Source organism: Physeter macrocephalus, chromosome 12 (assembly GCF_002837175.3).
Source record: "Physeter macrocephalus isolate SW-GA chromosome 12, ASM283717v5, whole genome shotgun sequence".
Lineage (NCBI taxonomy): Eukaryota > Metazoa > Chordata > Mammalia > Artiodactyla > Physeteridae > Physeter > Physeter macrocephalus.
Genome location: NC_041225.1, coordinates 47,916,676 through 47,939,884, shown reverse-complemented (window position 1 = coordinate 47,939,884; position 23,209 = coordinate 47,916,676). Strand labels below are relative to the sequence as shown.

The window sequence follows — 23,209 nt, the reverse complement described above, 5'->3', positions numbered from 1 at the left end:
GTTCCTTGCAGTGCCATGTTGTGAATCAGTGGCTGCAGAGTCAAAATCCATGCTGGCCTCCCACAATTTGATTCTAATGTGGGGCGGGGAGGAGACTCACATTAAAGCAGTCATTGATATATGCTTGGTATTCACAATACACATCTCATGAAATCTTTTAGTAATTACATAAAGTGGAATTTATATCCCCATTCCATTTTTTAACAGATGACAAAATTGAGACTCAAATACATTCATTAATCTGCCTCTGTCACATACCTAATAAGTGGTAGGATGGAAATGTAAATCCAGGTTTATCAAACTTTGCAAAATATTTAACCATGTTTTGTCTACCCTTTTCTGTGCACCCTTCAAATCACATGTCACAGAAATTATTTTTTGCTATTTTGAGATTTGAGTTATCAATAACAACTATTCTTCCATGTTCTAACTTACAAACATTTCATTTTGAGTCTCATGAAACTTTAAGCATAAAGCTTCAAAATGTCAGATAGGGCAAATTATGTACTTAAGTTCAGGCCAGTCTTTAATAAATTCAGTTCCAATAGGGAATAAATGAGTCTATCTCCAACAGTCCTTGTATGATCATTTCAGTTTTTCATTTGACACCCTTTCCCCATGTTGAAAGTCCTAAGATATATATACCTAAAACATGCCTCAAAATTTTCTTGGTCTTAAAAACTTGGGCAACCTCCTCTAAATATGAGCGGGGACTGCTTCGTGAGCTGCGTTATCACCACCCTGTAAATCTGGGGTGACAACAAAATAGTAGATGACTGTGCAAGTTAAAGAATTTGCCCAGTGGGCTCCTATGCTAAATTATGCTGTCAGGACATAAACATGGAAGCCTATTTTCTGATAAAAAGTAATGATACATAGAATTTGAGCATGCTTCTTCTGCAAAAAGAACATGTAAATTTGTAATGTGTCATTTACTTTTCAACAAAGTCCATTTGGTGGTTCTTTTTCTATTGAAACAGGCTCCAAACTCCATGAGGGCCAGGGCCACTTGGGTATGAAACTCAGTTTTATGTCTACAGCACCCAAGTCCTCAGGTAGTGTTTGGTGAATAAATGAATGAGTGTGATATGCCATGAGCTCCTCCCAGATGTGAGACTGCCCAAGCTGTCTTTCTGTCTTGCTGTTGCTGGTGATCTCTCTGCTTCTCAGCTCCTCCCATGCCAGGCTTTGGGTTTCTAGGCTCTCATTAGGCCCACCAGCCTGTCAGTTTTGCTCATCCCCCCTTGTGCCTGTCTTTCTCCTTCTCAGCTTAGCTCAGATACTCTCAACAGGATCATTCTGTTTCTCCTGGCTCTAAAGTCCAGGGTCTAAAGTTCAACTCCAACCAGTTCCAATCCTCCATGCAGACAAATGTACTGTGTTATTCTGGGGAACCAGCCCAGGATGTTTCCTGGTGGTAGAAACAGGGAGGATTATGTAAAATACAGCAGATACCAAGCTGGGAAGGATGGTGGAGGTAATGCCTCTCAGTAGACTCTTCTTTCCTGGGCAAACCTTGCTCATAGCAGATGTCCCGGCTACCTGCTTGTTTTGCTCTGGACTCCCTGGTTTGTTGGTTCTGAAAACAATGTAAGAACTGAATGCAGTTATTATCAATGTTCTTTGCCCACTGCAGAGCCCAGGGGAGTCAATGCTGCCTATAGTTTGGAGGTTTTGCTGCTAGTGGTGTCACTTAAGATTGGAATTAATGTCTTTTTAGCTGCCATGCTGCATTGCCAGCTATATAAGAGCTTAGGGCAATCATACATCCAGATTTTTTTTTTTGCATGAAATATTGTAAAATCAGCACCAACTACAACACCCTAAAACACATTCTATAGTTGTATAGAGGATATTTTTACATTTTTTTAAAAAGTAATTCACATTCAACAGGTATAATGTAAAAAATACAAATATACAAAACTACCCATAATTATACCATTCAACAATATCTTCTGCTAACATTTTAATGTCTAGCCTTCCAATGTGTATTCCATGCATTTATCTCTAGCTATCTATCACGTATGTATTTTAACTAAATTAGGATCACACTGTTTGTATTGTTTTATAACTTGCCTTTTTTACTTAACATATTATGATAATATTTCTAAATCAATAAATAAATTTCTACAATATCCTTTTACTGAGTAATGTTGTACTTTAAGGATACCCATAGTATATGTAACCTATCATCACTGTTATATGTCTACCTGTTTCTAATCTTTAAGTGTTACCAAGTATTACAAGGGACATCATTCAGGCTAAGTCTTTGTGCATATTCTTCATTATTTCCTTGGGATGTTTCTAGAATTAGAAGCAAAGCAATGGATAAATCATTTTAAGATTTTTGATATGTAAACCATTGATACTTTGAAAACTTTAATGAGTATTATATTTCATCCTGTATTTGGCTTAGATAATTTCAAATCTTGACTCTGTTTTCTGTTGTATCAGTTGTCACTACAAATTCCATAAACATTTCTTCATGCCTTGTCACTGATTTTTAAAAAAATATTAAACAAGACAAGGTCACTCATTTGGCAGGTATTTGCCAAAAGTTAACACTGTATAAGGCACTCTATTAGATACAGTGGTAAAGGGAGTAGAAATTCAAGAGTATATAAGCCTTAATCTTGATCCTCTTTAATTACTTAATACAGGAAGCATTGTTCCTTTAATAAATAATTCAAGATATTTTATGTTAAATGTGTTCCCTTTCTTAATGCACTAAATATGTTACTTTGTCAAATTTTATTTTATTTTATTTATTTATTTTATTAATTAATTGATTTATTTTTGGCTGCATTGGTTCTTCGTTGCTGCCAGCGGGCTTTTCTCTAGTTGTGGCGAGTAGTGGCTACTCTTCGTTGCGGTGCGGACTTCTCATTGTGGTGGCTTCTCTTTGTTGCGGAGCATGGGCTCTAGGCCCACGGGCTTCAGTAGTTGTGGCACACGGGCTTAGTTGCTCCGTGGCATGTGGGATCTTCCTGGACCAGGACTCGAACCCATCCCCTGCATTGGCAGTCCAATTCTTAACCACTGCACCACAAGGGAAGTCCCTCAAATTTTAAAATACATTGTCAAAATGGAAAGAAGGGTAATTTGGCGTGAGTATGACTTCCTTGTTTTTCACCCTGGATTTTTAAAAAATTAAAAATATAAAGAGCACATGCTTACTTTAGTAAATTCGAAAAATTCAGAAAAGTATAAAGAAGAAAATAAATGACTCATAACCAAACCATTCAAAGACAATTACTGTTAATTGGTGTATTTCCTTCCAGGCATTTTCTTTGTATATTTTTTACATAGCTGAGATCATACTATATAGGCAATTTTTCAAGAGTATAATGTAAATATTTCCTCTTGTTATGCAAAACTCTCTGAAAACATTATCTCTAATGGCTTCATAATATTTCATCATGGAAATAAATTAAATATATAGAATTTGACGGTTAATAGTAAAAATGCTGGAGTAAGGTTGCATGGGTTCTAGTCCTGATGCTGCCATGGTTATCTTCTGATCTTGAGGAGTTACTTTTCTGCAGCTCAGTTTCCTTATATGCAAAATAGGGATAATTATAACCTCTATCTTTTAAAGTTTCTGTAAGAAATACATAAGACAATTCAAATAAAGCTTAAACTGGTACGTGGCACATAATGAGCATACAATAAAAGTTATTATTATTTTTCGTGTTACTACTTAATCATTCTACCTATTGCTAGATATTTAAGTTATCTCAATGTTACTGAGATAACATTTACTGTTATAAAATTACTGTAGAGTATAATTCTTCACATTTTTATAACCTTAGAATGTTTTTCATAAGATAGAATCAAATTCAGTGATATGAACACTGTTAAGATTCTAAATATTGCCAAAATTGCTTATGTGCAGTATAATGCAGTATTGTTATTCTCATCAGAGAGATATTGATAGTTATGTCCAAATCGGATCACCTGTGGGACTTTTTAACCTCTCCTCTCATCCTCTCCCCACTCAGCCTCATCCTCCCTCTCCCAGATGACATGTGATAATCAGAATCTCTGGGGCATTTGGACACTCTTATCCTTTTAATTTCTTCAGATGCAAAATGAGGATATCCGTTATCTATTTCATAGGGTTGTTGTAATAAATAAATGATGCATGTGTATAGGCCTTTATACATAGTAAGCACTCAGTGTTAGCCATCATTACTTTATTATTACAAATGACATTAAATTTATAATTTATACTCCTACCAGGGAAGTATAAAATTGTCTGTCTCATTGCCCCTCATCAGTGTTCAGCATAATTATTTTAAAATTTATTTTAAATTTAGTTTAAATTAATTCAAGCTATTTAAAGTATTAATTATTTTAAAATATTTTCTGATTCAGTAAGTGAAAGGTAGCATTTCAGTGTTTTAATTTGCTTTCCTTTCATTACTGTTGGAGTGGAACTTTTGTCAAATATTATTAGCCATTTGTATTACTGTATATGAGTGTAGGAAGGGGAGGGAGGGAGAGAGAGATAGACAGACGGACAGGTACAGGGAGGGAGTAAGGGAGGGAAGGAGATCAGGATCTATTTATTTTATAGGGGTCTTGATTTTGTACTTCTTCTTTTTTCGGGGAGAGATATGTTTCTCTTTGGTTAGTAAGAATGTTATCCTTAGTCTGACCATGTTTTATTCCTACTGAACTAGTTTTGTTTCCCTATGATCAGTATATGTTTCTAAAGTTTTCCAAGCCCTCTGGTTAATTATCCATTTTAGAATTTTGCCAGAGAGCATTGTTAAGCTTTTAAGTCTATGGTCTCTTAACTCCATTCTTTTTTCTCATTAAAAAAAAAAAATCTGGGCTTCCCTGGTGGCGCAGTGGTTGCGCGTCCGCCTGCCGATGCAGGGGAACCGGGTACGTGCCCCGGTCCGGGAGGATCCCACATGCCGCGGAGCGGCTGGGCCCGTGAGCCATGGCCGCTGAGCCTGCGCGTCCGGAGCCTGTGCTCCGCAACGGGAGAGGCCACAACAGAGGGAGGCCCGCATACCACAAAAAAAAAAAAAAAAAAAATCTGAAAACATTAGCCAGTCTCCTATTCTCTGGCACAACTTGAAATCTCCATGATTGCTCAGAGCTTCCAGACGGTGATAGAGATTGTCTGCAGCAGCACTGTATGTCTGGGCTTGAATGTGGGTGAGGGGAATGAATATAAAGAGCACAGATGACTCGGTTGCAGTCAACAAGTCCAGGAAACAGGGTCAGAAAGAGGCTGACACCTGGGTCGAGTGTTGGTTCTATGCCCTGTCCCTCTGCTTGTTCTCCAAGTCTCCCTCCTAATTGGGTACCTAACTTGTTTTTCCATGCCTGAGTCCTCACCTTGGTAACCTCTCAGACTGACAATGTATCTGGCCCTCTCCACCCTTTGTAAGCATCAGAACTCTACATTCAGGCCATCGGCTATTGGCCTCTCTGACACAGGCCAGTAGTCTGCCAGGATCTGCAGACCCAAGCTCTCATTGCCACCTTTTCTGGAGACCATCCCTTCAACCACTCCTGTCAGAGCTCCTACACAGCTCTGAAAACCTGCCCCATCTACGTGGCTGTGTATGGATTCCAGGTCTTTGCCTGCTGCCCACAAAACTCATGTTCTCCCTCTTAGGCACCATGTGGACTCTCCCTGACATTTTAGAACTCAGACTTCTTAATGGATGAGCTCAAATTTTGTCCAGCATTTCCTTTATTTACTGTAATAATAATACATTATTGTTTATGGTGATATAAATAGCATTTACTGCATGCTTACTCTACGCAAGGCATTGTGCTAAGTGGTTCATAGGCACTTTCTCATGGAATCTTCAAGGCAAGCATATAAGGTTGAGCCTATTATTGTTCCCACGTCACAGATGAGGAAAGCGAAGCTTAGGGAAGTTGAATAGCTTGCCTGAGTTCACCCTGGTGGTAGTCAGTATTGGAGCTGTGAGTCAATTTCAGGTCAGTCTCATGTCTAAGCCCATGATCTAAACTCCAAGATGATCTGGTACCATCCGGGACTCCCCATCTGGCATCCTCTTCCTAATCTAGTTTACGGCTCCTTTTATAAACCTGCACCTGCTATCACATATCTCTATAAAAAAATGACAATTCAAAACTGGAAGGGGCCCTGGCTGCCATTTCATTCTGCTGGGGTGACATCAGGTTTTGTCCTCCCTGATGGTGCTTCTTAATTTCTACATGACTTCTGGGGAGCCCGGCTGGGTTACTCTTCTTCAGTTCCCCCTTGCACTAGCAGGGTGAGGGCCCCACTAGCCAGCTGTATGTCTCTCTCTTTGCTGTCATGTTCTCCTATTGGCTCTGTGAGTGGATTTTCTTCTACTCACTTCCTAGCTTTTCTCTTGCTCTCACCAGCAGGCTGCTTCTCATACTGGAGCTTCTCTCTGTTGGTCTAATATCCGTTCCACTTATATCCACTCTGGAAGGTCAGGAGCTCAATGTCTTTACTTTTGGGGTCTCCCTAACAATTAGCAACCAACAAACATGCCTTCCTTCAGTTTTTTCACCTCATGGGTGAATTAACCCTATTGTGGATATAATTGCTATTTATCTTGGACAAGAAAACTGCACAGATCTACAAATCTGGAGAGTGAGGAAGCCACAGATAGAACTTCTAGGGTGTGTGCTAACAATTCTTGCCTCCGCTCTGCTTGTTTCAGAGTCTGGAACCCCAACATACCCCCAGTGAACCCCAGTGTACCTGGAAAAGTAGCTTTTGGATCTGGCTTTATTCCCATAACTTTCATATTCTGACTACATCAACTTCTTAGTAGTGGCAGATTTAACAGTCATAGTTTCTACTATTTGCAAGTGTCTCCAAATTCCACTATATGTAACAAATCTTCATTTTGTTTAGGTAAGAATTTGAAAGCCTCATACCCTTAGGCTGGGTGTGGTCACAAGTCACTTAGTGGGTAATTTTTTTTTTCTATCTATTGTGGCAATGCATTTTATGGAGGAAATGATATGCTACTTATTCACGTATGTCGGGATTCCAGAAGTCTCTAGATGTGTCCCGCACAAAAACACCTAGAGTTTATTTACCCTGTGTGCAAGGTCCAGGGCAAAGTGATGCCTCCTCCCTTCCCACTCTGCTAATCTGTCACTGAGTGTGAGCAATTAGTAGGGAACTGACTTCACCTTCCTGCAATGGCTTTCCAGGTCATGGACAGACCCTCCCTAGAGGTCAGGTGCCTTCTTATACACAGTTATAAGTAATATTAGTAATAGTATCTAATTAGCTTGTGTTTCATTCATCTGCTCCAAATATTTTTAATGCTCAATCCTGGCTGCTTCTCTTGGGCTGGATCAATACAGGGCATGCTATCCTGATGAGAATGGAAACCTTTGGTTTGCATTTGGAGATAGGGAACTGAGGAAATATTTTCATTTCCCATCCAGAAGTTTAATGTTGTGTAGATGCTGCTTGAGGGTAAACTGATCATATTGAATATAACCTTTTATTCAGCAGGGTTTTATTCAAAGGGTTTCGATTCTTATACACATGTGCTGGTAGCCATCATGTCCCAGTGCTGCCCAGAATCTCCAATGACAGCAAGACCTAGGAAGTCTTGGGGAGAAAGAGTGTCCATTATCTTGGAAGCTACTCCTGGAATCATTGCCAAAGGCAATTTCTCAGAGTTTATGCTCAAACCTTAGAAGGCTCCTCCTGCCACTATGATTGAAGGGGCAAAAGGGAGGGAGCCAAGCCAGCTTGGTCAGCAGGTGTCATCAGTCATGATGAGTCACTAATTCTGATGAGACTTCTGATAAGACTCTGGTATGATGACAGATGAGGCCACGTATAGCAGTTAACTCAGTCACTTGTAATCATTACTTTTGGGCCATTCAATAACCATCCTATGAAATTATTTTCTGAATTTCCCAGAGTAGAGAAAGGAGCTGAGTTTCACCCCTTTTCTTGGTGAAGCATCTCGGCAGTTATAAATGCTTGCAGGGAACTTTCTAAGGCATTATCAGATCCAACTTTAAGACCCTTATTTACCAAAGTCACCTGCTTTGTGTGGGTGATGACACAGTATTGGACACACCTGCTCTTTTCCTGACTCTGCCCATGGAGTAAGTCCCAGATTCCTCTGTGGCTAACATCTCTGTTTGTGTTTCAAAGTGTCCCCAGGGCAAGATGCAGGGTGATGGCACTCTCTGTCACTTCTCATAATTGTGACTGTGGCCATACCTCTTGGCCCAGAGCTTTCTTCCCCAACAGTGTGCCATGTCATGGGTGGGTTGTAGATGGCCATCTGGCAGGCAGAGATACCAAACTATTGAGGCCCTCAGCAACTCTGGGAGGCTGAGGTGGACCAGGTGTGGCTGAAGTACCACCCTCACCCCAAGCCAGTTGCCTTCTGTTTACCCCAGTGGGCCATACAAATATTATCATTTTCTCCATGTCATGATATAGAAAAAGGTTAGGAAGCACTGACTTAACCTCTTTGATTTTCATTTTCTTCCTCTCTAAGTTGGGATTTTTAAAAGTATCTTACACAATCATTGTAAGGATCAAAGGCTTGAATGCATATGAAGGGGCTTTAAGAGCTGCCATACATTTGTTGGGTATATCACTGGCCACAGAGAGATAGAACTCTGTCTTTAGTTTACCCTCCTTGACTGTCCCTTTGAGAATAAGATGGAATTCCACTTTTTAAAACAATCTTTCCTAAGTTATGAAATCAGAGTACTGCATCTATCCTTGAGGTTCAAGCACTGAAATACATTTCCTACAATCTTGTGACTTCTTTAAGGCATCTACTGGAGCAGAAGTTCTTTGCCCCTCTGCCCAGTGAAGCGCAGTGATGCTGAGGGTACACAGCATCCCCTGACTTATCTGTCTTCACATCCCAGCTGCTCTCAACTCTACTCAGGCCAGGGTCCTGCCTTCCCACTAAGGACTGTCCTGTGTTGCCTTTGACTGCAGGCCCATGCTGTGGGCGGAGAGCATCTCAAGTTCCCATGGTGTTAGCATCTGTGCTCCAAGGTGTGAGCTGGCTGGTGCTGGCCCACAGGTCTTCTGGAGATGACTTCTCTCAGTCCTGCAGACACAGATCTCACGGGTGGAGAGGAACTCTCCATCTCAACAGACCTTAAGCCAAATGCTATCTTGATAAGTAAGTGAAAACCAAGTCACAAAACAATATACTATAAAAAGTTGACACTGACTTTCTGGATGTGGAGGAATGGGTCATATTTATTTTCTTCTTTAGACCTTCCTGATTTTTTTTCAGATTTTCTATAGTGAAACTGAAAGAGTATTTTAAATTATCTTTTTAAAAGATGCACTCAAGATGTGCTGCATGAAGGCAAATAACAGCTCCGACATTCCTTCACACTTGCTGGCTCCAAACTACTGCCTCTGCTTTCAGAACCAGGCGATTTGGAGGCGGTGCAAGCCAGGAGGCAGCAATGTGGTCCGTTGAATTTCCTCTTTTCAGACATTGCTCTGGCAGCTAATTCCAGGGTGCTCATCTGTATGGTGGCAGCATGACTTTCATGTTTTCCCCAAGGTGTTTTATGGCTTTTTTACAGAGGTACTTTGAATAACTTTCTCTCAGTAACTTCCAAATAGTGAAAGATATCAGGTGATTTCTCTGTCTCCCTCTCCACTTTCTTCTTGTCTTTGTTTCTGCTCATTCCTTATTGCTAGTCTCTTCACTGTCTCTTCCTTCACCTTCCTCTCTCTTCATTTCTCTCTCTTCCTGCTGCACCAGCCCCCTCCCCCTGCTTCATCTCTCTTCACCTAATATTTAAAGCACAATAAAACATGGTGGTGGGAAAGAAAGGATGCTGTTGCCCAGGCTATGGTGAGGGGAAAGCAAATATGGGTTTATCGTTAGGAGGTAGATGGATGCAAGAGTGGTTCTTGTAAGTTAAAGGGAGAAGTTTCATCCCTTTTCAGTTTTCAGACCTGTAACAACTGATAACATCTTAATTTGATTTTATCCTTAAGGTCAGGGGAAGATTGCCTGAGAAATTGATGCTTCAGTTGAGGCCCTAAAGTGATTGAGTAGAGTTAACTAGTTAAAGAGTGGGATGGGATGGGAGGCCAGAGAGGGCAGGGGTCTATTCAGGCACAAGCCTGTCTCACTCCAGAGCACCTGCTCCTTATTTGCCACCAAGAAAGGTGAGGTGTTACTGAGGACCCCTGCTGTACGGACCAACCAGCGATTCTACAGTCCCACTCAGAACCTCCTGGAGATGGTGCTGATGATCCTGGAAAACACGGACATTGAATTACGTACAGCAGAAAGACTGATCAGATCACAGATTGAATTACGTACAGCAGAAAGACTGATCAGATCACAGACACCTGCAGCATTCTCCTAACTGAGGACAAGACTTCCTCCAAGCCAACCAGGGAGGTCACCTAGAACTGGCGCCTAGAATGGCTTCATCCCATTGGCAGGACTACCCTGTGCTGTTAGTCATCTCCCTGTCTTTTATCTGGTGCTCAACCTGTTAGCCAACCTTCCTGTAGGGAGGGAACCTGGAATCCAGACACCAGGTCCTAGCCCTTCCCTTTGGTGTATGGCTGTGTGTTTGAGTTGTGAGGGGTCTAATCCCCTGTGTTTCCTTCTCAGCACATCCTCCATCAGACTGCCAGGCCTCTGACAAATTTCACCCTAAGCATGCTTCCCCTGGATCAGCCAAGGCCCTGTCTCAAGGGGCAGGCATCAGGCCTGGTACTGGTTTCCATGGAAACAGTGCTAGCTGAGCTTGAGGCCTTGGAGAGGCCTGACATAACATATACCTGACTACAGGTGTATGTTTCTAGGTGACCTTCCTAGTTGACCTGAAAGGAGAGACAGTGAAGAGGTTAGGAGACCCTCTCTGGCTTCCCTCCCCATCCCACTCTCTTTAACTAGTTAACTCTACTCATCTACTTTAGAGCCTTAGCTCAAGCATCAGTTTCTCAGGAAGTCCTCCCCTGGCCCTAAAGATGAGTCAAGTCTCTCTTCTGTACATTCTCATAGGGCCATTTATCTCTCCTTTTTTTTTTTATAAGTTTACTTATTTTTGGCTGCATTGGGTCTTCATTGCTGCACGTGAGCTTTTTCTAGTTGCGGCGAGTGGGACCTACTCTTCGTTGCGGTGCACGGGCTTCTCATTGCAGTGGCTTCTCTTGTTGTGGAGCACGGGCTCTAGGTGCAGGCTCCAGTAGTTGTGGCACATGGGCTCAGTAGTTGTGGCACGTGGGCTCAGTAGTTGTGGCTCGCGAGCTGTAGAACGCAGGCTCAGTAGTTGTGGCGCACAGGCTTAGTTGCTCCGCGGCATGTGGGATCTTCCCAGACCAGGGCTTGAACCCATGTTCCCTGCATTGGCAGGCAGATTCTTAACCACTGCACCACCAGGGAAGCCCCATTTATCTCTCCTTTATAACGCGCACCAACCCTGAGATGTTGCAAGGATTTGTGAGGTTGTTGGACTGCTGTCTGCTGCTGCCCCACCACACTCTAAGCTCCTCAGCCTGTAAGCTTTAAGAGAGAGATGTTTAATTCTATTCACTAATACATCCTAACTGTCAAGGGCAGAGCTTGGCACATAGGAGATGCTCAATAAGTACTCATCAAATGAATTAATCTTAGCTCCATCCCTTTTGGCTCCAGGGCCTTGGGCAAGTTACTTAATCTCTCTGAGCCTTACGTCTCATTAGAAATGGGGATAATAATCCCCCTTTGAGAAAATTGTGAGATTGACATGGGACAATGGTTATAAAATACCCAATATGGGGCCCATATGCATAACTGGCACACATGAAGTATTGGCTTTTCCCTTACTTTCCTTTTCATCTGAGAGTATTGCACAGAGCAGTAGTTTAAAGGTTTAAGGAACAAAATATATGTCACTCTATTTCTTTCCCCTCCTTCTTTCTTTATTACCTTCTTCTATGGTTAGGCGAGGCACAGAATGAAGGATCAGAAGATCAGTTTCTCGAGTTTTCACTAATGAGATGACTTTGGGTAAAGCACTGGCCCTTCCTGTGTTTCACTTTCCTCGTATATATGATGGGAAGACATACATAAACAGTCTTTACAATCCTTCCCAACTCTCTCACCCTGGGTCTCCGCATAGGAGTCAAGGGTAACATTGACCACTGCTGTTCACAGTGCAAGATGAATGGAAGCAAGAGGGAAATGCAGCACCAGAACAGGGAGAAGCAAATTAGGTTATTGGCTTATCTGTTTTAATTTAAGCTGAGTTTATTTTAGTAATACAGGTGAAGAATGTTTTAAAATGTATCATCATGACAATGTCCTTTGGTAACAGCACGAGGATTTCTAGTGTATCTTTCTTCAAAAGAGCCTGAGGGCTTTGTATATACTGTCTCATTAATTCTCAGAGCATCCCTAAAGTTGGATGGGAAAGCACGATGAGTTCGGTTTTAAAGGTAGAAAAACAACGCTTCAAAAATGTTAAGTAGCTAACCCAAGGTCTCACGGTAACATCACTGTTCCCAGGAACCCAGGTCTCTATCTAACACAGCAGCCTGTTGACCATTCTACTTCCGGTTTCTAGAAATGTGTCCAGTCATGGGTGAGAGGTCTTTGTTCTGAGCAAAGTAGTATTTAAGGTGTGGTTTCCTGGAGGATAGACTCCTTTTTTTCTGGAATGAGAGGAGTGACTAGATAAAGAAGGATTGAAAGGGCTGGAAGTTACTAGAAAGTATTCTGCCCCTCTCCATCTCCCCATCCCGAACGTCATTTCTCTGGACCAGCCAAGGCCCCATTTCAAGGCCAAGCATCAGACCTGGTGGTTGTCATGGAAACAGTGCTGGCTGAGCTTGAGGCCCTGGAGAGCCAGCTGCCCTGACTGAAGGTGTGTGTTTCTAGGTCACCTTCTTGGTTGACCTGAAGGGATTCTGTCGTCCTCAGTTAGGAGAATGCTTCAGACACCTGCAACCTGATCGGTGTTTCTTCTGTATTTAACACACTGTCACTGTCCTCCTGGGCAATCAACATCATCTCCAAGAGGTCTGTGTTGAAGAGTGGCATTTCTGGTTGGTTCATATATCAGGGTCTTCAGTCAAATGTCCTGTCACGATTCTCACTATGTGACCTTGGGTAGGGCAGTTGTGCTTTCTGAGTTTCAAGCTTCTCATCTGTAAAAGTGGTTAACTAATCAGACTATTGTAAGGATTATGAGAGTGAAAGGCTCTGAAAGGCATCAGTAAGTCATAAACCACAGTGATTGTGTCAGTAGTTAGGATCCACTCCTCTACGCTGGAGGTCACGTCTTCTAGTGTAAATGGGCCATGCCCTCCCCAGGGGTCACCCTTGTAACTGTCTCTTCCTAACTAGAAATATCAGGTCAAGAGAAGGCTAGTTGTTTATGGATAGTTTGTAGTTTCTTGTCCAACTCAGCCAGAGACTACTGGGCCTGCTGGTGGGCAGTTGTCCCCACAGGCACTCCCTCACCTGGAAAGAGAAGGGTCCTTCATTGAGGGACTAGTTCCCTAGGCTGCCTGGGCTTTGTGTCGCTTGTAATAACTAAGTAACTAAATAACATTAGTTATTTAGTGCCTGGTAAAGCTCTCTGAGATCACAAAATGAAAGGCCTGGTGGCAGTTCAAAGTCTTCCTTTTGATTATTATTCTAGTCAGTGTATTTTGGGGGGAGAAGATAGGCTGGAGATCACAGTGGAGGAAATTTCATAAAGAGAGTATGAACAAGCCACAGAAATGGACCCAGAACACAGGGTCACATTGCCCTGCTAATGGAAGCACTCCGGCCTGGGAGGAGAGCTAGTGTGTGTGTGTGTGTGTGTGTGTGTGTGTGTGTGTGTGTGTGTGTGTGTGTGTGTGTGTGTGTGTGAAGCATCAGGCTACCTGGAGAGTGATACCTTCTTTGTTGCGCTCTTGGCTTAGTACAAATGCCAATTAGTCTTTCTCTACTACCGAAAGCCAGTGAGTCTACCTGGCCTAGGTAGGTAGGACCAGTGACCAAGCACACCTGGAGCAGGGATTCCAGGGCAAGAGGAGACATTGCAGGCTCACAGGCCAGTCAGGAGCTCTTTCTTGGGACACTGAGGTCATCTCTAGATAGGTCAAAATGTAGTGACTTGGGACACAAACTCTAAAGGGGCAGCATTGAATGTCATATTACCTTCATTGTCTGGCTTTGACCATGAATTATGAGTCACTGATGGCCTACACAGACATGGTATCAGGGGTTATCTGGGGTCTATGCCCCTGATCCAGCCCTGACCTTGACCTTGGGAAGCATATACTACATGAGACAGAACAACAGCCTCCATGAAAAGTTTTTGCTAATTTCTTCTAAATCTATGAGCTTGAGACTTGTGAATCAAATTAATAAACTATTACACTTCATTGTCATAAACAACCAAGGTAGTTTGAACAGCCTGTTTGATAAATGGTCTAATGGCACCTTCCTAGATGGCAATAAGCTGTAATGGTTAAGGAGGAGGAAGGCCCAGTCAAGTTTTGCTCTGGGCCACTCCAGATCCCAGCTCAACTGCTTTGATGGGGCTCCAGCTCAGGAAAGATGGGGAACCTTGGAGAAGGAGGGATTTGGTTTTGACCTTTAAGAAAGGGTAGAATTTAGGAAAGCAGCAGGTCAAGAAGGACATTCTAGGCAGAGATCAGCTTGGGCAAAAGATTGGAGACTTACGTGTAACGGAGACCATAGAATGTGAAAGGATTCTGAGTGGGAAATAAGGACAAAAAAGCAAGTAGTGGCCAAAGTGTGATGGCTTCAAATTTACACATTTTAGCCATTTCTGCAGCAGCCTCTTTGTGATTCCCTTTCTCCTTTGGGTCTAATATACCCTGCAGGTAGCCAATCCCCAAGAGCTAGAACCATGCTGACAATTTCCTTTGTGTTGCATCAATATTCCTTAATGCCATGCCTTGGGAAGGAATGCCTGCTTTTATTGACTGACAGATGGGGTTCACCGCTGAATGAACTCAGTAGTTATACACAGGTCCTTTTGGGATCGGGGAGAGGCAAGGAACATGTGTTGAAACTATGCCTTTCAATGGTACAAGAGAACATTATGAGAAATAATAATTTTTGCTTCAGGACTTGAGCTATGAAGAAAGAGCACAAACCTTCCTGGCAGGGGGGAGTGGGGTTTAGTGAAAGGTGAGGTGGAGTGGGGGCCTTTTAGTTCCCATTCATGTTCCGCCCTGACACTAATAGCTCGTCTCTGAATGAGCCAGCTGGAAGGAAATGTGAAAGCAAACTCGAAGAGAATTGACTATGTGAACTGGAGAAGAGCTTAGTGAACCGCTAGTTCAGCCCCCTCAATTTCCAGGCCTGGAGAAGGTGTGGGGAGGTCTTTGTGTTTAGGACAAAGGGCACATCTGCTAATTCTCCCTCTTCTGTTTGAAAATCACATCTCTGTTTTTCAGACTAAATGAACTGCCTGTCACAACTCCAACATCACCGCTGACTCTAGTAGTCATGTAAATTCACTGAGAAGGTTTCTTTGGCTGCACAGGTGTGGGCTCAGCCCCGTGAATACTGAAACTGTTTCCCTGGGCTGCCAATCCCAGGCAGGAGGCCTCTCCTGTGCACCGGACCTTGCTGTGCCCGCTCACTGCTGTTTGACATCTGGACAGCTATTTATTTGGTCACATTAAGCTTTGCTTCGTGTGACACAAAATCATTGTAAAAGAATGCATTATTAAGTGTGTTTTCAAATAAGGGGGAAAAACTAGCAGGCTGTCACTGATTGTTTTATTGTTGAGAGGGAAATAAATAAGTAAAATGTGTACAAGGCAAGGCAGGAGCAGTTCCAAGGAGCGTTTAGAAGAGAAGCATTTTTACATTTTATTGATGGAGGTTTGTAAAACATGCTTGCTAGTGAACCCAGGGCATTCATGTAAATAACCATCACACACGCATAGCTCTTTATTACTTATGCCGATGCAAGTATGATATATTCACTATATTATGTACATTGACTTCGAAATAGACAAACAGTGAGACATATAAAAATAAACACTGAAAATAGAGACATTGCCAATTGGCTGAAATTGGGGTAGCAGAGATTGTGGACAGTTGGCAGAGTTAATAATTAACTAGTGAATAATAGAGAAGCAGCTCTTCTGGAGCACTTCTGATTTTTGGACATTTTATCCTAGATCCTCAGATAAGGAAGGAACCAAGACTCCCATTCATTTAGGATCCTGAAACAGAAATAGAAGCATAAAATTTCAAGAATGGCATGACTGATATTTAAAGAGTACATCAAGTGTGCATTATTTCATCTGGCCCATACAAAACCCTGAGAATTGTTAAAGCATCCATTATTCTTGTTTTTATCATCATTTTCAGGACATTGAGGTTTCACAGAGTATGTGATTAGCCTGAGTTAAATAGCTAATAAGTACCAGAGCTAATAATTTTCTCAAAGGCTCTGGTTTCATTATTTGACAAATATATATTGAGTGCCTACTATGTTCCAGGCATGGGGACATAGCAGTGACTAATGCAGGAGAGACACAATAAACAGATGAATATAAATATAAGCAATAATAAATGCAGGTCAAGGTGATAGAGAGTGGTTAATGGGGTGTGCTATTTTCCTATAGAATGATCAGGAAGCTCTCTCTGAGGAGGTGACATTTGGGCAGAGACCTGGATGGAGAGAGGAAATGACCTTGTGCCTCTAGAGGAGAGGAGCGTTTTAGGCTGAGAGACCCACCAGTGCAAAGGCCCTGAGATGGGAGTGTGCTTGCCGAGTTTAGGAATAGCAAGGAGGCCTGTCGGGCTGGAGCTCCATGATCAAGGGAAAAATGTTTGGAAATGAAGTCAGAGAGAGAACCAGGGGCCAGATCAGGTGGGGCCTTAAAGGGCTAGGCTATGGCAAGAAATGTGAATGCTATTTCAGGGCTGGAGTGTCAGTCTGACTGCTGTGTGGGGAACACACTGAAGGTGAGCGGTAGTAGAAGCAGGGAACCAGCTGGGAGCTTATAGCAGTTGTCAGGGTAAGAGGTGATGTGCGGAGAGAAGAGAAGGACAAATGCAGGTAGAGTCATCCAAATTGGTCGATGAACTGATGTGGGCTGTGGGAAAAAGAAGTCAAGGATTCCTCCTTGGTTTTGGCCCAAGCAACCAGGAGAGTTTTGTCATCGCTATCTGAAATAGGGAACACCTGGGGTTTCGGTGGAGGGACATCAAGTTTTTATTTTTGCATGTGTTAAGTTTGTGATACTTACCCAGGAATAAAATGGAGATTTCAAACTGGCAGTTGGACATACATTCTGCTGTTCAGGGGAGAGGTTAGGCCTAGAGATATAAATTTAGTAGTATTAATATATGGATGGTATTTAAAGCTTTGAAACTGGATGAGATCATTTTTGGGAGTGAGTTTAGATGGAGAAGAGAAATGTCCCAAGTTACCTAGCTTTTAACAACTGTCAAATAATAAAACAGAGATTCCCTGCCCCATCAAGTTTTTTAAAAAGAAAAAAAAAAGCTGAGCTTATTTACATGTCAGGCAAGAAATTCACTGAGTAGTTCTCTAAGGAATAAAAGTCAGAGTTTTTAAAGCCTTAGGAAGAGGGTTACATGGTGGTCATACTAATTCAGAATTGAAAATCAGCACTTTGCATAGGAGAGAATGAATTCATAAGTCTGAACATGCTTGGTTAAAACAAGTCCCTTGTTCATTGGTTAAGAGACTTTAGTGAAGTTCAGGAAGGGTCTGGTGTCCTGGGGTCACTTGAAATTCATGGTCATTGATCATTGTCAGCTGGTTAAAACCACTGTGATGAAATACAATATTCAGCCATGAAATCTCTTGGGCATTTACTGCTGGGAAGTGGAGAATGTTTCTTTTGTACAGCCCGGAAAATGAGGAGGATCTGGCAAAGAAGAGTAGAGAGGACCTGCCACCGAACTAGTAGGCAAGAACTATGGCAAGCAAGGACCATGTGGTCACTGAGATGTTAAGAATCCAAGAAGCAGGGAGGATCAGTGAGGTCCAATGCTGCTGAGAGGTCTAGTAAGAGAAGGACCAAGACTCGTTCATTGTGTATGCAACTTGGGGTCTTTGGTGACCTTGACCTGGATTAGTGGAGTCAATCCTGATTTAATTGAGTTTAAAAGAAAATGAGAGGGGATGGGCTTCCCTGGTGGCACAGTGGATAAGAATCTGCCTGCCAATGCCGGGGACACAGGTTCGATCCCTGGTCCGGGAAGATCCCACATGCCGCGGAGCAAATAATCCCGTGTGCCACAACTACTGAGCCCGCGCTCTAGAGCCTGTGAGCCACAACTACTGAGCCTGCGTGCCACACTACTGAAGCCCACACGACTAGAGCCTGTGCTCTGCAACAAGAGAAGCCGCCGCAATGAGAAGCACGCGCACCGCAACGAAGAGTAGCCCCCACTCACTGCAACTAGAGAAAGCCCGCGCGCAGCAATGAAGACCCAACACAGCCAATAAATAAATAAATAAAATAAAAAATTTTAAAAAAACATTGAAAGAAAAGAGAAAATGAGAGGGGAAAACTAGAGACAGAAGCATAGGCAAATCTTTTTAAGGTATTTAGCTGTGAAGGAGAGCAAGTAATTGGATGATGGCTGCAGAAGAGTGTGAAGGTCAAGGAAGTTTTTTCTTTTCTTTTTTTAAGATGGTGTGTGTTTGCTGCAGATGAGATTGACTTGGAAGAGGGGGAAATTGTTGATGCAGGAGAAAGGGCAGACTATTGCAACAGCTGATTTCTTGGGAAGTGATGAGATTAGCACCAAAGTGGAGAGGCTGCCACTGCTTAGTAATGTGGACAGCATATCTGTTACAACAGGACAGAAGGTATCATATATAGGTACTGATACCTGTAAGTTGGTAGATTTGTTTCTCTTTTTTCAATGGAACAAGAAACAAGTTCACTAGCTGAGAAAGTAGAGGAGTGGGGGTGGAGGATTGGAAGCTTGAAGGGTAAGAGAAACTTGGAAGGAGTGGGTCTAGAAAGAGGGAGGGTGAATTGAGCCCATTAGCGAATTCAGAAGGATTCCTGGGCAGTCCTGAGGGTCCTCTTGAGGTTTGTTGTCATGATTTTAAAGTGAGACTTGTCAGCATCTCGTGTACTCCTCCTTCCCTTTTGCTCCCCTCCTCTCCTACCACCACATTCAGCTGCTCAGGACAATTGTGAAGGACAAAAGAAGGAAGTGAGTTGCAGTTGTTTGCAAGGGAATTATTACGGTGGAATTATGATAGTGATGAACACTGGAATCTAAGCTGAGGATGCAAGGGGGGGCGGTGCACAGTGGAAAAAGCTGTGTCAAGAGGTTGGGGGTTTCATTCTGCCTAGACACCCCGTGGTGCCTGGAAAAGGGCTCAGCATATCATCTCCATCTCCCCCACCCCAAAGGAAAAACATAAAACAATCTTATCTGTAGCCAATCAGTAATGCCCTCAGTCCAGAGTACATTTCTTTACTTTTCTCCTCAGGCGGTCTTGGCCATCACTTGTGCGCCTGGAAGCTCTTGCTCCTACTTTCCCCACTCCTTTCCTTTCTGCCTCTCTCCCCCAGATTCCAAGATACACTCTACTTGAGCCAGCGGGTCTTAATTCACACCTTCACCCCATAAGTCTGTGCTGGTGAGACCCATTTTACTCTGATCCTCACGTTCTCAGAGGGAAGCACCAAAGAGCCAAGTTTTTTTCTTGCTTAAATGGATTGCTTCTTATGGCATAGCTTTCCTCTATGCTGGAAACCCCCATTCCCCCCAGGGCTGAGGATGGGGGGTAGGTAGTGGAGAAGGAGTGTGAAGGGAGCAGAGAGCCTCTTCCCTGCACTTAAATGCAGTACTTTCTTTTTTCTCTTCTAAATGTATGCATATTCTATTAACTTTAATTAGAGCACATTTCTGTGTCAGTGCTTCTGATTTGGGCAAACAACCTCATTCATGTAGACTGTGTCTTTCTCGGTCCTCACCTTCTCAGGTGAGGAGGCTTATCCTCTTGGTTGACGCCTCCATTAGCTCTCCCAGCCTGATCCGGCAAATCACTATCCACTTCCCTCTGAGGACCATGTGAACCCAACCTACTAGCAGAAATTCTGGGAGTTCCTGTATGGGCAGGATGAAAATGCTTGCTTTCTCTTCAATATTTAACTTTGAAGGTGCCCAACTATTTATTGGCATTTTGGGATATAAAATGGTTTAAGCTTATGTCTTTAGGAATGACCCACAGTGATGCCCATGGCTCCTTGCTGGGCCATGACTCAGCCCTCAGAGCCCTTCCTTTTGAATGATTTCAGATATTTTTTTCCCCTGAATATATAACCTGGCCCTTATCCATATTAAAAGTCATCTGCCACTCTGTGCCCATTCACAGATTCGTAAGTGCTTCCTGAAGTCTAGCCCCATCCACTTGGTGTTTCACATCCAGGAAGAAGTTAATACCATTCCCAAACTGTATGGCTAAGAAAAAATGACATCATTCTGAAACAGGGAAATATTGCCTAGACTTGGTCTTCCTGTTGCTTCAAAATTACTTAAAATTTGAACTATGTTGATGACGCAGACATAGAGATGCCAATTTTTAATCACATGGGGGTTATTGCAAGGAGTTGGTTGTCAGAGCCTTCTCACACCCCTCACACTGTTGCCCCATTCTGGAGCATACTCTGATCTCTGACCTTAGCCATTGACTCGTGGGGATGCTGAAGGGCCCTGGAGAGAACTGAGAAGCACCATGCAGTAGTTTGTGGGGGTTCCATGAAGGGTGGTGGAAGAAGCATGGGTAATAGCATCAGGCCAATCTGGTCTGTTGGCTCTGGTCTCCTGCCTGGCCATGTGGCCACAGTTAGGGCATCCAAGCTCTCTCAGCCTCAGTTTCCCTGGGCTCAAAATAAGGGCCAATAATAGTATTGATACTTATTCACGAGGTTGTTTTAAGAAGTGAATGTAATCACACACTTAAAGCACTTAGCACAATGCCTGGTCCATGTGTGCTCAATTAATATTATTAATTCTTTAAAAGTCTAATAAACTCAAGCCTGCTCCTAAGTAGACATGTGTGGTCTTGGACCTCACTTCTCTCAGCCCCATTGCCCATCTATAAAACTGAGTTGATGTGAGGGTGAAATGAGAAGGCTGTTCTCTGAAACTTACTAACATAATTTCTGACCCCTTTCAGTGCATTCCTCTAAGCGATTTTGGAGAAATGCTGCAAAAGATGTATCTGGGTACTATCCAATTCAATTCTTATCTCTTTAGATCAGATGTGGGAGAAAAGTCAAAAACTCTTTACTAGGTACTCAGAAGCCAGCACTTCCAACTCAAATCTTTGGAAGGCAGAAAGAAGAGTGTTTCTTTTAGGAAGGAGAACATAGAATGCCCATTCTGTTCTAGTGGCAGGAACAAGTGGGCTTTACGCAAAGGCAGCACCTGTAGATAAAACAGTGGAGCTGTCTGGAAACAAAAGTCTGCTGTGGCCACTCAGGGCAGTTATTTCCTTAAATTGTGTGAAGAGGGATTGATACTAAAAGAGGGTTGAAGGAGGGTCGCGTGCTGGAGGTGATGTGGAAGAATCTACAAAGCAAATAGGCTAAAAAAAATGCTTCTGCTACTGTTGCTTCCTTTTATTCTTTCTCTTCTTCCTCCTCTTCCTCTTTGTGAAGTCAGTCCAGGTGGTTTAACAGTTACTGTCTGAGTAGCAAACCAGCCCACTCATGGTATAGCATGGCCTCCTGAGGCCAGGCAAAACTGGCTTCAGTTTCAGATTCCATCATTTGCCCCTCTGAGCCTCAGTTGTTGCATATGTGAAACAGGGATGGTAATGCTTATCTCAGAGAGTCACTGGGAAATTATATGGGTTAAGAGCCCAGCATGGTGCCTCGCCCGTGGAAGCTGCAGAAGAAATTCTAGTTCCCTTCCTTGCCTCCTCCCCACACTCAGTCTTGCTACGTGTCTATCTCCTAAACAGAACGGATTCTCAAACTGATTCTATTTTTTTAACAGAAAAAGCTTTGCCTGCCTTAAAACGTTAGCAAATAGTGATTGAGTTGGGGATTTCTGGGAAGAACTGCATAAGAGCGTGCAGCCTGTGTTCATTTGATTTGTAGATATATTATAATTACTTTTCACCCCACAAAACCCACTTGAGGTACTGTTAAGCAAAGGAATAAAGCTGCCTTTGCTCCTTTTCTCTCAACCCTTCTTTCTCTCATGCAAATCCGAAACATTAATCCTTTGTGGCTCCCTGGACTCTTAGTTATGGGAAAACTCATCGCCTAGCTTTTTTTTTTTTTTCCTGAAAATAACACAATTGTCAAAACTCATAACTTCTGAGTGCAGTTTCAACACTCTCATTGATAAGGCAATAACCCAAGCAAACAACATTAGATGAAATTACAAGTCGGAACATAAAGTAGAGTGGAGGCATTATTTAAATGAGATGAATTAAAGTTCTCTGTAAAGTTGCACAAATTCTTATAAGCAGAATAGACTTTGGATAGAGCTATTAGACCAAGCCATTAAGTAGCCTGGCTTCTAGTTCATCTCCCAGAGATCTTTGGCATGGCCTAGGTCACAAGATTCGGCCTTCCTCGATTTGGCTGCCCTTGGTAGAAAATGTGCAGTGAGGTCCTGGGGTCAATTCAACCTACTCGTGACTCAGTCTTTTTTCCCCTCATTTTCCAACTGATGTCATGAAAGCCTTTTATGAATTTTCTTTTATAAGCAATATGAGTGACAGCTAAAAGACACATCCCAAGGGCAAAGATGAGTGTTCTCTTTGTCTTTTTAGGTGCCCGTCAGAGCTCCTTGGAGTTACCAACAAACCTGCCTTCTCTTCCTCCTGATTCTTTTGCCTGGAATCTGACCTGGATAATGAAAGATTCCTTCCCATTCCTGTCTCATCGCAGCCGATATGGTAAGTATATTTTGATAGTTATTTGTGATGTATAGTCACCATCTCATAATTAAAGAAGCTGTGAGTTTCAGCTTGTGATGTATGGCTTGTCGGGGAGGACAATCATTAGATATAATGCTTATTTGCATTTTGACTGTAGCTTTCTAGATACTGGCTTCTAACCAATGAGTGTTTCTTTTTTTTGGGGGGGGCTCATATATTTATTTATTTATTTATTTATTTATTTTAACATCTTATTGGAGTGTAACTGTTTTACAATGGTGTGTTAGTTTCTGCTTTATAACAAAGTGAATCAGTTATACATACACACGTT

General features: G+C 42.6%; 1 protein-coding gene across 1 annotated transcript in view; it reads left to right on the top strand.

Moving 5' to 3' along the window:
* ALK (ALK receptor tyrosine kinase) overlaps nt 1-23,209 on the top strand; it is a 737,057-nt gene that overhangs the window by 193,019 nt on the left and 520,829 nt on the right. The window contains exon 3 of the mRNA XM_028496593.2: nt 22,782-22,896. Within this exon, the coding sequence (XP_028352394.1) occupies nt 22,782-22,896 (115 nt within the window). The remainder of the gene's footprint in view (nt 1-22,781; nt 22,897-23,209) is intronic.